We start from the raw sequence: 15048 nt of genomic DNA, 5'->3' as shown, positions 1-15048 counted from the left end.
AAAATTCTCATGACGCTACACATCGTTAGAAGCATATTGAAAACATGTATCTACTACGTACATCGAAGTTGCTCTTCAAGCTTGTTGAGAACCGGCAACGATATTGCGCGCTAATGCAACTTTCCCCTCGAGTATTTTCCGTCCGCATCGCGCTTAATGCAACAAATATATATATCGCTTTTTATCTTTTTTTGTTTCGTTTTAAAACAACGGTCCGAGGAGGTTCGGGAGTATGTATGGCTACGTAACCGGAAAGATAATCGTTCGAATGTATCCTCCCGGTTCGATCAGAAGGGAGCAGGGGTGACTTTCCGGGTTTTATTATCCCTGTTTTTGTCAACCCCTAGAGGGGGGTGATCGTTTCTTTTTCTTAGCAGTGATATTTTACCGGTGGCCGGGGAGAGCCGCTCGCCTTTTAAGCATTTGTACTCCATTCGGCGAGCTAGATCGAGAAAGAGACGGGGGCAGAGGGCAAGGGAGGATAGTTACCCGCACTGCAGAATTGCCATTTTCCGGCTTCACCCTCTCTATTTTACTCCCCTAATCCCAACGCCATAAATTAGCCCGGACGGAAGTTCGATACGTTAGTCGCATTTGTCCACGGTATACCCGAAATAAAGAGGACCTCGTGAAATCATGAGCGTGCGCAAGCCGGAAGAGGAGAATCGTTCCCTTGGTATAGCGACTCCATCCTATCTCATGGTTAAAGGAGTCGGGCGAGCCGTATGTCTGTCTCTCGTACCTAAGATATCGATATCTGTATGTAATGTCCTAATGAATGAAATAATGACAAATATTTACGCCGACCTAGCTTCACGTTATATACCATTCGCTCTCCAAAGTGGAATGCAACTGGTTGCTCGTTTATTTCCTATCGATATTTTGTGATGCATATGTTTGAATGTCACAGTACCTAAACATTCCGAGTATGATCTATGTTATATAAATGCTAAATATTTAATGTATACTGCAAAGAGACTCTTCAATATTTCTTAAATTTCTAATTATACTTATTGTTAGTTTAGTTATGATAACTATTATTATTATTATTTGTTTATTACAATGCATTCAATTGTTTAAAATTTAATACATAAATTTATATAATTGTATAAATAATTTTTATTATGCACATATAAATTGCATGAGTTTTAAATTACTTCATAATTATTTCTCTAATTGATATCCAAACAGTTCTAAATACATTCTTATTACTATTAATTAATATGTTATATTTTCTCTGATCAAAGTTTATTAATTATTGAAAACTTATAAATATATTGTTAAAACTCCTCTGAACGTTAATAATATTTATATTTCTGCCTATAATTTATTACCGTATTATTCATATTAAAATAAAATATATTTCCATATTACTTCCACATTATATATTAACATACACGTTGAGTATTAACATATTCTTTATTTATTATATTGAAAATTTATTGTAATATTGCTCTTACGCGTTGCATTCTCATCGTGATGCAAGTCATGACAAGTGATCCGTCGAATCGATATCCTGGTAGATCGCTCATCTGATTTTCAAACACTGAATGTCGCCTTGTAGCGTTGTATATTAATGATCGCTCTGTACTATACAGCTTATACATACAATGGCATGCAGCGAACAATAGTGTGCATCGATTCGAATGAGTCAATCACGAGCATAGTCTAATTTGGGATATACATAAGACCGAAGCATATGGAACGTGATTCACGATCTGTGCTATCCTATTGAAGGTAATTTCGACGATATCCAAGATAATTTCAGCAAGATATTCCAAAGTGTTTTTGCGGCTCATAAGGAACATATTATTGTTTGTCCAAATATAATCGATTATCTATATTTTCGTTCAATAAAAAACTCTCTGGATTCTATATTTATTTCTCTATTGTGAGTCGGATTATAAATTTTATCTGAAAAATTCAAAATTAGAATTCTTTTAAATAGATTTTATTTTTAACGTGACTATCTATGTAAAATTAACTAATAATATATATATATATATACATATAATAGGTTAGGCTTAATTTAGCAAATTGTTTTTTAAAATCAAAATTAAAATTTCACCCAATAAAATCCAATTTTCTCGACTACGCATATATATAAATATATTTTAAAATGTATACTCAATTTGAAAAGCTTTATTAAAAAATATAATATTTTAAAGATATTTACAGACTGTTAGAAATTTTAATATATCGAAAATTGTTGTAGAGAGATAGCATTTTGATAAGTTAATTAATTTTCTAGCTGCTATCTAAATTATTTATATTTTAGAATGATTAGTTAATATCGATTGTGCGCAACAAAACAAGCTCAACACATAATAACAATATAGCTAATAATTAGCGGCTAATGATGATCACTAATCTTCTATTATTCTCCAAAATAATACAATTTTGAAATCGCACATTCTGTTAAGAGAATTATATAAAAAAATATAAGAAAATAACTATTATTTAGTTTTTATAAACCTGTGTAGCATAAATTTTATAATCTAAATCACAAACCACATTTCAATTAATTACAAATTATATGTTGTTCGATGATTTTGTAGAGAAACATGCTGTTTATTCAGTGTACATTATATGTACTGAACCGTTGTGGCGCTCAGAAAATGTACACATGGTGAAATGAAACACAGTAATTCTCTGACTAAAGTGTAAATAGAGACGCCATAAAACTAATCCGAGGATTTGTCTTGTGTATAACGCTTTTGTTATCCTTAAATTAAATGAGTGTCGCGCCGTTGCCAGGACTTTTTTGGCAGTCAATGCGGAAAGGTTTCCGACCTTGTGAGACGAGTTGAAGAAAAGGAAGTGAAGTGAACGAAGAGAAAAAGGACGGCAAGGAAAGTAGAAAAGCTTCACTCGCACTCGCCGCCTCGTTCGTTCGTTATTGTCGGCGGGTAAGGATCCTGCCAGGGATTGGACGTGGAAAAAAGTTCCTCGGTACGGGAGGGGTTTCTCGCTTTCAAACTCTGAGGTTTTATAGATGGAGATAAATAATGTATCAGGATATTGGGGGATAATCGCGCTGGCAAGAAGAATTGAGGGTTCGGGCCAATCGAGGGGTTAGATATCCACAGAGCTACGTATATATTCACCCTCCCCCTCCCCAATATGTACGTTGACTACAATCTCTCGAGTTTCATCGAAAACGCGATGGTTAGATAAATCGAGCGAAACGGCCAAGTTTTTTGCGTGTTCTTTATACTACCACTGGCCCTATTTGAGAAATTCTATCTTGATTCTGAAAAGCCAGAGTATGAAAATAAACTGAAAAATGTGAAGAAGAAATTAAATTTTTCCGTGATAACGTTATCAGAAACGTATACGGTAGTTTGTACGTTTCTGTTTGAACAAAGCTGACGAGCTACTTGATAAAGCCATCTTTTACCAGAAAAATCTAGATTGATAAGAAACCTAAATTTTATGAAAATTAACAAAAAAATTTCAATTTAGAATATATATAGCTAATATTACTCTACGATAATCAATTAACGGTAAAGAAATATCATATAAAATACTAGTCTACAACGAATGAAAAAAAAATTGTCTAATGCCATATATATTGATAAATTAAAACATCTATATCTTTAACTTCTGACAATCATAAAACGATCTAAGCACATGTGCCGCTAAATTATCTTTTCTTGGCAAAAGCAATTTATGTAAATAAAATGAAAGTGTCGTGTACCTATCGTGTATACTTTATCGCGCATGACATGTCATTACTTCGCTCGTGTCACGAGGTGTTATGGCATGTCATTAAATTAATGCCGAAATCCTGTAACATAAACTGCTGAAACTTACCGACCAACTCAGATTCCGAAATACAATCTCGGCGTGCCACAGAATGACATGCCAACATATTTTGTAACTAATTTTAATCATATTAAAGAAATATATTACAACCATTAGGACACAATCATTACTACGAACATTAAGATATTGACTTCCAATAAAATATTTATCGCGCGTGATTTTTTTTACCTCACAATCACACACACATAATGTAAATATAGTTTATAAACTTGAATGGATTAAAACAATCATTAACATATATATGTGGTTAAAAAAAACAATATTTTTAATAAATTATTAAGTGCGGAAATATATTATATTCAAAATAAATACATAATATATTTTAATATTATTATTCATATATTTTTATCTTATTTTATCTAATATAAAGTATAAAATAGCCCGAAAAAAATATATTTATGCAATTATATAGGATTATATTTTTTGGCCATAATTTTATCCAAAATTTAAATGCTTATATACAATAGAGCCAAATTTCGGGTATAATTGTATGTGACTAAACATGATCTTAAATCCACTTTTTTCTCGGGAGTTTGATAAACGCACTATGTGAGAGAAAGAGAATATATTATATTTTAAAATAAAAGTTTTAGAGGTCTAGTCACTGTTTTGTTTCTCACACCGTTCTTTTCAAATATCGCGTTTATAATTTTAGTGTAATTTTATACCATGCACGTGTAAAGAAATAAATTATAATAGCACTAAAAGTTATAGGTACAAAAAGATGTACGGTTAATGCAACATATCACGTCGCATAATGTATCACGTGGCAATTTGACGAAATAATTAACATTAATCGTCGCGCGGACTAATGGAGACAAACTTGGCGAGATTGATTCACAACCCCGTATATACCCGAATAAGTCACATAGAATACCTTATTCCACGCACAAGGACCGCTTTCAAAAATAAAGAGACAGCGATTTTCTCAATGTATAACGGTAAACGAACGGCATCATCACTGACCTTCCACAAGGGATGGACGAACAAGGAGCACCTGCGCGACGACGTAAATCGCTGACACAATAATGCGAATCAGCGACATCCATCTAGAACTTGGCGTGACGCCACGACGGGAAAGAACAATTCGCGCCGGAATCTCGGTGCGGACTGGCACACGAGGGGTTTACTCGGCTCGGTGGTGGCTGGAGTAAAAGAGAGGGTAAGAAAGAGCGGTAGGGAGAGACGGAAATAGAGAGAGAGAGAGAGAGAGAGAGGAAGAGATAGGAGAGGGGTGGAGAGGGGAGACAGAGAGAACGTGATCCTTTCTGGTCTACCGTGAGCTTTAGGGTTGGTTCGCATGCGCCCGTCGGGGTTCACGTGCCCTCCGCCATCACAAACCGTAAGACCCGCCTTCCTCGTACAGGAGACACGTTCTTAGGATAGCGAGAAACACACGTAGACACCAAGGCCGGTTCCATGGGATCCGACCACCAGAGTCCCCTTAGAATAGATAAATGATCGAACGTACTGCTAAACAAGTAGATGCGCTGAATTATGTTTCTATTTACATAATGCATGATGGTTTTCTGGAAATAATAAAATTTATTATATACATATATAATGTATAAAGCAATTGCGCTCAACTCGCTCATCGATCCGATGTACTGCTTAATTAGTATGTATAATAGGTGTATAGATATTACCATGTTAAACGCGTTATCGAGCGTAAGTTATCTTAGCAAAAATAGAAGTTGCTTTAGATTCAAATACCACAATGTACTATTAATATGCTGCTGGTTATATTGCACATATTATTTTTTTAGCCAAGAATTTTAAAAATAATTTTATATTAAAAACTATAAATTTTTCTATTTAATTTTTTTAATGTTGTTGCTGTAATAATTTAATTATTTAGATAAAGAACAGAACTATTACATACAGGATGTCCTGTAATTGGTGAAAAACCTGCTAATGGTAGATTTTTGAGATCATTTAAAGTCGATTTTTTCTCAGCGAAAATATCAAGAGATGTCATCATTTTTTGCCAGTTTCCAATTTTTATTATTATATATATCTTTATAATTAAGTTTTAAATTAAAATTCTATTAGAGTAAACTCTATCTAAAATTAACCGAAAAATGTAGTTTTGGTAATTTTTTAACTCCAAAAAGTTTAGTTTGCAAAATGTGCCTCTTTTTCAATTGCTCATAACTCGGAAATTATTGATGCCTCGACATTTTCGCTGAGGAAAAATCGTCTTCAAATGATCTCAAGAATTTGCCATTAGCAGGTTTTTCACCAATTACAGGACATCCTGTATATATAAGTATATTTCACTAAAAAAATTTTAATGTATCTTTTAATGTATATGATGAGAATTGTAATTTTTGTAATATTATATTAGTATTATTATACATACACAGTTAAATCATTATATTAATACTTTCGATATTACAAGTAGTAAAATCCGTCATATGGTCAGACGTGAATTTCAGGCTGTACTAGATTAAGAAACGAAATTTATCGTCTTTCTCTATTGAACTTGTATAGAGTGTGTAGAGTGAAATCACGTGCTCAATCGAAACGTTGCTTTTTCAATCTGTGGGGGAGTGAAAATAGGTTGAAATCGATCGTCAGTCTGACGGTGAAAAAGATTATCCACTTTTCCATGTCAGATGATAAGATTTCGTGACCTGTGATTCACCGCATCAGGGCAGCCTACACGTGCAGGGACTATTTTAACAGGCTGTCGATCAATCAGTAGATATCCTCGTTTATCAACTGCTTTAGAAGAAAGCTCGAGTCTAATGAGACGTATGTTCTATATCGTAAAGCTCTTTCTTCAATTGCACATACTATGTACGAAACTTAACCAAGTCGGATGCAAAGTTCATTGGTTTGAATGTAATTCGCGTCTTTCGGTGTTGTGGTCTCGACGTCACGAGACCTGTCAAGTCAAAAATTATGAAACAAACGGTATACAGAAAACTAAAATTGGTTTCAAGTCACGAGCAGGAGAATCGTTAGCGCGATATACCAGCGAGGATGGAAAGTCACCATCAAAAAGGTTGCCGTGGAGTTTAAACGTTTTACGTCTTTCGGTGGCATGCGAACGAGTAGTGCAAGTCATAAACCCAACCCACAGCTCTAGCCAGTATTCGTAACAGGCATTACAGTACCTACCTACATCGCGCACTATTTCGAGGGATGACTCCAAGTGCAAGTGTACCGAAACTTTCGTGGGTGTCCTCGTAAACCGGTAAGAGATGGCTTCAAGGTGACGGCAGGAAGCGAAACGTGTTTCTAACTCTCCCTTCTCCTTCCCTCTTTTCGTCGCATTTACCTTTCCTGCGTGTCTCTCACTCTCTTTCTCTCTTTCCCTCCCTCTTTCTCTCTCTCTCTCCTTCTGTCTTTCTCTATCTTTCTCTTTTCTTTCTACAATATTCTCTTCCTTTCATCCGTTGGCAAGGTAAAGCCGACAACATTTCCACTACACTTGCCTTGTCGCACATATTCCGGCATCGTGTTGTAAGTGCTTCTGTAGGTCTTTCGAGCCAAGTTTCACAATAGAGGCACGAGTCCCAAGAAGGAAACTGTAGGTATTGTTCAAATTATACCTATGTTCTAATTAAAGTCACGCTATTGTGTGTGTGTGTGTGTGTGTGTGTATACGTGTGTAAAAATTTTATCTTGAATAAGAAGTCAAATGAAGCGCGATAGAGAAGTTTAATTAAATATTTAATCAAATATCATTTATTGTTTTTCGCTAATCAAAAATATATACATACTTATAATCGCGTCTTTATCATGTGTATATGTATTATTAACAAGAATATAAATTACGATATCAAGATTCGCAAATGGCTTTTAAACGATCGTGTTTGCCGATGATGTTTGTAGAATATCGTGGTTTTAAAGTCTTGACGACACTATTCAGCACGTATAACTTTTCGTCTGATGAGCTGTCGGACGGAAAAGAAAAACGCTACGATCGTTTGTTTTTAGATCCGCATCTGCGATAAAATCAAATTGCACGGAGATCGGGTGAGACGTCGCGGAGGTCGTCCGAGACGTCGAAGCGGCTCCGGAAAATGCCCATTCCCAGTGAAGGACTGGATGCTCATTTCCTGCCGTCGGCGCGGCGGACCGCAAACGCGAAACGGGTAATTCGATTTTCTGCAAAAGCGCTAAGAGGCGTCCAAATGCTTCGTTGCGAGCGCTCTCCTCGCGCTTATTCCAGTACGGTTGTCGAAGAGGACGAAAAAAAAACGGCCGCTTTATTCGCCTTGCTCTAAGTACTCGAGCTTTTATGCGCTCTAACGCAAGCATGCGAATGCAACGCGAAGAAACACACGAGAACAAACGGACAAACTTGAGAACTCTCTTAACAGCAAACTCGCTTTTTAATCTCGTATATGCATGCATCTTATAATTCGCAAAATACTTCATTTTTTACAGTGTTGTCGATAGCAGGTATTTGATTGTTAGATATTAATCGTGAATCGCGTACGTACACTACTTTGTTATCATGATTGATTCTTTAATAATTTTAGAGACATTTGAAATTATTTTATATGTTGCTTATTTTATAACTTTTATATATTTTTTATTTGCTGTCAATCAATAATTTTGCGGCATTTAATCGCTAAATGTCAAACTGTCACACCAGTGGAATCAAGCCAAATTTACTCGTCTGAATCATATGATTGGCAATCAATCAGCTAATGGATAAACAATAACAATATTTGCGTAATATTCAGTTTTTGTATTTTGTAAATTAGGCTTACACAAAAACAAATTTATTTTACATATATTTTAAAAATTATTTAAACTTAGAAAATGTCAAAATAAAGAAAAAATATAATATTAGATAAAATAAAAATAAAAAAATATACAGTATCAATAAAATAAAATAAAAATTACATTTATAATAGAAATTTTAATTGATTTATTTATACTTTAAACATTTACATAAATTGCATTATTAATATATATGACCATACACACATGTATTTTTAATTTAATTGGCAAGTACATGCAAAAGAATGTAATGTTTCCTGCTTCTGTATCTGGTTCAGTCAACCAATCTTTTCATCCTGTTATATAGCTATTTCTATATTGGCGCTATGTTATAAATTTATATTTTCCCACATCTATTAAAAATGGTACGACAAAAGAAGTGTGACATTTGACAACGATATGCAGCGGTTTGCTAGCACTAACATGCAAGGGGGTGCAATGCGAAGAAGCGCATGAACGCAAACGAGAAAACTTAGAAACTTCGTTAATAACCAAGCCTTTGCATGCATCCTGCCCAGCCGCAAACAGACCCTGACGCCACCAAGGCGATCCTACCAGACCTTAACGGCCTCAGAAGCGCGTTACAGCGATAATATTATGCTGGTAATATAATGCGCGCCATGGGGGATTCCTGTTATATTCTGACAATATCGGCACGCAGCGCGTCCCCATCGCGCACGACGCAATAGGTCAGAGTGCATCGTAAAATCTGCCTTGCAAAGAGATATCGATCGTGAATCGTGGAGACGGGGAATCCTTCGCGAGATAACGAAATCACTAGATATAAGATCTCTATGTAATTGATCTCTATGTATGCATACATCTCTTTCAACCAATAAAAATAACGTAAACAATCATGCGTCCAATTTACAATTGTTGAAGCATATGTAAGCTGTACTTGTGAGATGCATTTTTGAAATATAAGAAACAGACTTATTCTTAACTATATATATATATATATATATATATATATTTTAAAGAATAGTATTGTGATATGCATCTTTTATTTCAGAAAAATAAAATGCTAATTGTTTAGTAATTTCGAGAAAATAACTTAGAGAAAAATATAATAGAAAAATATTTCAATTTTGGCCTAAAATATTTAAAAATGTGTTTTTAATTTTTTTTAATTTGTACAAAAAAAATATTATTTTTAGTACTTTTAATATTATAAAATTGTATATGCATTATTTCCAAAATGATACATATTATTACGTTGCCAAACCAAGTTTACAAATTGTAATATTTGTTGTAACAATATCCCAATTAGTTAATTATCTAGTTAATATGTAAATTAGTAAATTGTTTACGTCTCTCGTATAATTATTTGTACAAGCAACAAGCAGAAATAATTATTAAATATGACTTGTATAATTTTACTATAATCATTGCAAAATTGTGTAAAAATTATTTTGTTAGTTTTTGACAAAATAATAGTATAAGAGAAAAAATAATAAGTGTGTGTATAAATTTTTGCTTTTTTTGTACATATGTCAAATCTTCATTTTAACTATTTTTAAATCATTAATATAATTAACAAGATTAATGGATAATTTAATGTAACTTATTACATCATTGAAATATCGATTACATCTGCTGTTAGCATAAAACAGTGCGTGATCTTTAATTTTTGTTGTTTCAATTAAAATATTACATTAAAATGTTACATTTGTCAACCTCACGTAAAGTCGATTTGCATGTATGAATAAAACCAATTACGCGTATATTGCGGCGCATCAATTTAAATACATGGCTAAACTAATAAACATGCTTACGCATTCTTTTGGTTATGGATACGTATATTGTTTAATTGGGACAATTGCATGCACGCGCACATGTTGGTGAATATTCGAATTTCGATGACACCTACTCAACCAGATTTGTATGCGGTTGCATAATAATTTATTCCCGATCAAGCGCGGTGCGTAATTATTTATACACAGTCCACTGTTTTGCGTATCTAATAATTGGACTCCCGGCTGACTGGAAGAGCTGCTTCCTCTCCCAGGTCAATCAGGCCGACCGTGACAGTTCTGCATTGAGCCTTTCAATTAATTTTCAGCGGGTGGCAACGGTACCTGGGCCTTATAACGTGTATGCGTGCACCTTTGATAAACGAGTCGCATAAGGACGATTAATTAGCACAGCGTGTGAGCGCTGTTTGCATCTACACTCCGTACATCTGGTCCAGCTACGTGTAAGCGTGCACGTTCATAAACGTGCGTGCCGGTGCACGTAGTCGTGTTGTACGTTTGGTTGTTTTAGGAGTCGAAGGGACTACGAGACGGAAAGCGTTGGAACGTCATTGTCTAACCACAACCCGAACCACCGTACCATTATTCAGGGGCACAAGGCTTTGACGTTTGTCCGAAGCACGAGATAAATTGGTTCACGCTATAAGCATTGAATAAACAGTAGTACACATACAAACACCTTTCCAAAATACACGTGACTATATGTACTTGTATATAGCTAGAAGGAAAAGGAATCGCCGATAAGATGGCGATGGCCTTCAGACGAAAATATATCACTTTTACTTCCAGTAAAATATATATTTCGTGTTTCATCGCCTATATGTTTCATAGTAGTTAGGCACGATTAGACATTTTGGACAGAGATGCGCGTTGACGTGGTTCTATCAGTATCCTTCTGCTCTAGTTGTGTGGCTCTGCTGTACAGCAGTTTTTATCCATGTCTCGTCAGAATCTCACTACAAGTATCGATATTGATGGCACCATCATTATTTTGATAAAATACATCAATAACGTTGTATCTCAATCGATAAAAATATAATCCGTTAAAAATTGATTTAGTTGTTGAAGTAATCGTGAATTTTGTCACTCTTTAGACTCTGTTTGTTAATTAAAAAAAAAAACGATGACACGAATATAAATATAAATAAATAAATATATATATATATGTGTGTGCCATCTGTGTAAAAGATAATTAAAAGTTTTAATCATTTTTAAAGATTTTTTAGACATCTTTTTAATCATAATTGTATACATATATGTAGAATTAAAGAGAAATTATTATATTGTAACAATTTAAACAATTTAGAATTTACAATAAAATAGATGATTAAAGTATGCAATTGTCTTTTAATAACTTAAAAAATAGAGGTCTATTTTTTTATATTTAGATAAAAGATAGTAAGATATTATTTTATATTCAGGAAATTGAGGGATAACTGTTTAAAAGCTTTCTGTATTAGCTAATTGCATATTAATTGTTCAATTATTAATCCTTTATTTTCTTGTGTGTTTTTAACTTTCCTTATTTAAGATTAAAGTATTATGAAAGTATAATAAAGTATTATCAAAGTATTATAACTTATATACGCATTGCAGAACTAATTTCTCGGCTTTCTCGAAGTAATATTTGTGAGCCATACGATGACTTTGTCACACATGTTATGGAGAATTTGTGGCACACAAAATAATAAAATTCTAGATATGTATTTCGGGAAGCAGATTATTTCTCTCGCGCATATATTTCATGCGCATCAAATGCATTTCCGCTTCAACCGCAAAACGTTAGTAATTTTAATATACGTGAGTTATAAGTGCGCAACACAGTACGAAGGCGAAATTGCGAACCGGAGGGCCGTTGTTTTTCCTCGCGCGTCTCGTAATACGATATGGCGGAAAATTGCATACGTTTTAAAGTTCACTCAACAAACTGCAACACCAGGCGGACTCACGGTCGCAGCCATCACATATTCATAAACGCTCTATGTAGCCGTGGTGGTATGCGCGGTCACTTGCTCGTACGCAATTGCGGTGACTCCGTCATCGTAGGGAATACATTATCATCGTTCTCGCGGATTCCCATATTACGTTTCTTGCCATTAAGCGATGCAGCTTTGCCGGCGTATAAACATCACTATTATGATGTAGATTTTGGTCTAATGCAAATCGCTTTTCAAGGTCAATTACGTTAGACGCAAAGTATTTGCAAAAGGCCGCCATACTTGTACGATAAGCCCACGAAGTTCTTAAGGTTCTTTCAACGAAAGCACGAATCTCTTTCTGAAAAAAAAAAAAAAAAAAAAACTCGAGATTACCGTGATTTCCTGGAGCGAGGGTGAACGCCTCGGAATGTGAAGACTGGCTGGGTGTGGCTGGATTCATTTTCCTTTTATTCAGTTCGTCGTTGGTAGTACGGGGATCTCACAAACATGAAAGGCTGGTGGCTCTCCGCGTGAAACAATCCGAAACAATACTATTCGAAATAACGGCGCTACTGTAACGTTACCGATGTCTGCGTCTTTAAAATAATTCGACATCACGTTTTTATTATTTCTTTCTCACAATAGTGTTATATTACAAGTCAGCAAACGTGAAATTGAAAAATGGCAAATGTGAAATTTAAAAATAATAAACTTTGGCTGCAGAGATCATATGTAAAAAAAAAAAAAACAATTTTAAGACAGTCCATAAAATTACAACTTTTTTACAATCTAAAATTTTTGGAAAAGCGCACAGTAACTTATGAACGAAAGATACTTTTTTAAGTTTAAATGACGTGTATTACACACTTTGTGATTTATTATTTACAGATTCAATTAGAAATATACAAATTGTGCTAAAAACAATGATGTATTTATTTTTAAGCAATGCTTATTTTAGTAATCAATTTCTTAGCTTAAACTAAGATAATGTTAAGATAAAGTTTATTTGAAATTAACTAAAAAAGACTTTATAATTTATTCATTTCTTTCAAAAGTTTCGTAATTCAAAAAGCTACCGATAGCATTAAAGATATGTCTATCTTAATAACTTCTAATCAGCTAGATAAGAGATAATAGATAAAAAATATTTTTTATAGTACACCTAACATTTTCGACAATATTTCAATATCCTGTATATTTGTCTATTCAATCGCTGTCTTTTGGTCAAGGTCACGTTATTTTCAAGTCAATACCAGTATATTAATGTTTATCTCAGGTTGAACTTGCTAACGAGGTAAGGTAACCTCACGATAGTTGTCCGGAATAGTTTACGTTAAAGGCTGATTTCATGGGCGTTGTTGCTAAGTTAACGTAACTGCCCTATCGTAGTTGACGTAATTTTAATGAGATGAGACAAAGATCTTGCTTATAACATTGTTTGTAAGATTATAGCTACAGTCTACCATTTTATCTTATTTACATTTTCAAAAAGAGAATAATATAAATAAATTGTATAAATAATATACATCTCGCAAAAAAGAAATATTTAATAATAACAAAAATATACAGTTACAATTTTTAATATAGATAATCAATTTGCAGTAGATATTGAAATTTGAATTTTATGGAAAACGCAAAATCGAAAAGTATTTTGTTAATAATCTAAAAATATATTTTTTATCCTTCTATAAAATTATCAGATATTACTGTATGCAAGGAGATGAAGGTTACAACATGCGAAGAGCATAAGCGCGTTAATTAAATATCGATAATGCCGAGTGTGCGACTGGAACGCTTATACGTGGTCACGTGCGTTCTTACGTTCGGAGGAATATATAAAATCCTGGTTGTGCGAGAGGGTGGCAACTCGTCCGGACCATCGAACAAAATTATCGAAGCGATAGGGAAGCTATCCGAGACTCTGTCCCTTCGTAATCCCGCCTCTGCTCGAGCTATTATCCCGGAAAAGCCAGTCGAACATCCGATTAGGAAAACCGAACATACGTTATTTCCTTTGCGCAGAAAATGTTCGTCGGCTCGCTTGCAGCAAAATGACATTTTATCGTTATTACGTTTATGATTCGAAACCGGCGCCGATCGATCCTCTTATAAACGAATTTGCTACCGCGGTCTTTATCAATCTCAGAATTCTGTCGTTCAATCACCCAAACTATAATAGCGATCAGATCTACTTTTCGTCAAACGCGGATAGTAAAACGTATTCTATTGTTGTTCGTCAAAATGAGAAAGTATATCATAAAATTAAATATTTTTATTTCTTTGTAATTATGAGAGTAAAAGTGTATGTGTGTGTAAAAATAAAATCGCTACATATATTGTAAGAAAATGTCGGATTATTCGAAAAATCGACTCTTATTTGCCATTAAAAGAGATATAGCAAAGAGTGTACTGAAAATTACACGATATACTAAACATTTAATGTTGACGAGATAACTGCATTGCAAGGCGTCGGAAATCGCGTTATAGACGTTGGAACGCGGACATTCCCGTATGTCCTTTGTGCCAAAGATTCCTCTGCTATTCCTGCACATGCGGGATACAGAGTAAAAGTCTCACGATGGCTTAAGCGACGGCTTAAGCGGCAGCAAATAGATGCTCGCGAACGCGAGCGAAAATCTCGGCGTTTGACGGTGGAATTTTTCAGCGTTTTATTCTCAGGTGCTCGCAACCTGTAATTGATAAATGGCGTCTCGAAGAAGGAGAACGAGAGCGCGATGCTTGCAAAATGCCGTCGCGGACGGGGAAGAGGACGGTTGACGGTAGGTGGTGGATGGAGGGAGGAG

At 34.5% G+C, this 15048-nt stretch overlaps 1 protein-coding gene across 4 annotated transcripts in view; it reads right to left on the bottom strand.

The window, feature by feature from the left end:
- LOC140665634 (neurotrimin) overlaps window positions 1–15048 on the bottom strand; it is a 173293-nt gene that overhangs the window by 71366 nt on the left and 86879 nt on the right. Inside the window, exon 1 of one of the 4 annotated variants that reach the window (XM_072891951.1) lies at window positions 4795–5884. The exons of 2 other annotated variants lie outside the window; for them this stretch is intronic. In XM_072891951.1, coding sequence (XP_072748052.1) covers window positions 4795–4873 — 79 coding nt within the window. In that variant the 5' untranslated portion in view covers window positions 4874–5884. Of the gene's footprint in view, window positions 1–4794; window positions 5885–15048 lie in introns of those variants that run through there. One more of the 4 variants, XM_072891956.1, reaches the window with a different exon arrangement.

This window comes from Anoplolepis gracilipes, chromosome 5, assembly GCF_047496725.1.
Source record: "Anoplolepis gracilipes chromosome 5, ASM4749672v1, whole genome shotgun sequence".
In the NCBI taxonomy this organism is placed as follows: Eukaryota; Metazoa; Arthropoda; class Insecta; order Hymenoptera; family Formicidae; genus Anoplolepis; species Anoplolepis gracilipes.
The sequence above is the reverse complement of the archived record's forward strand: the minus strand, read 5'-3'. Positions and strand labels throughout refer to the sequence as shown.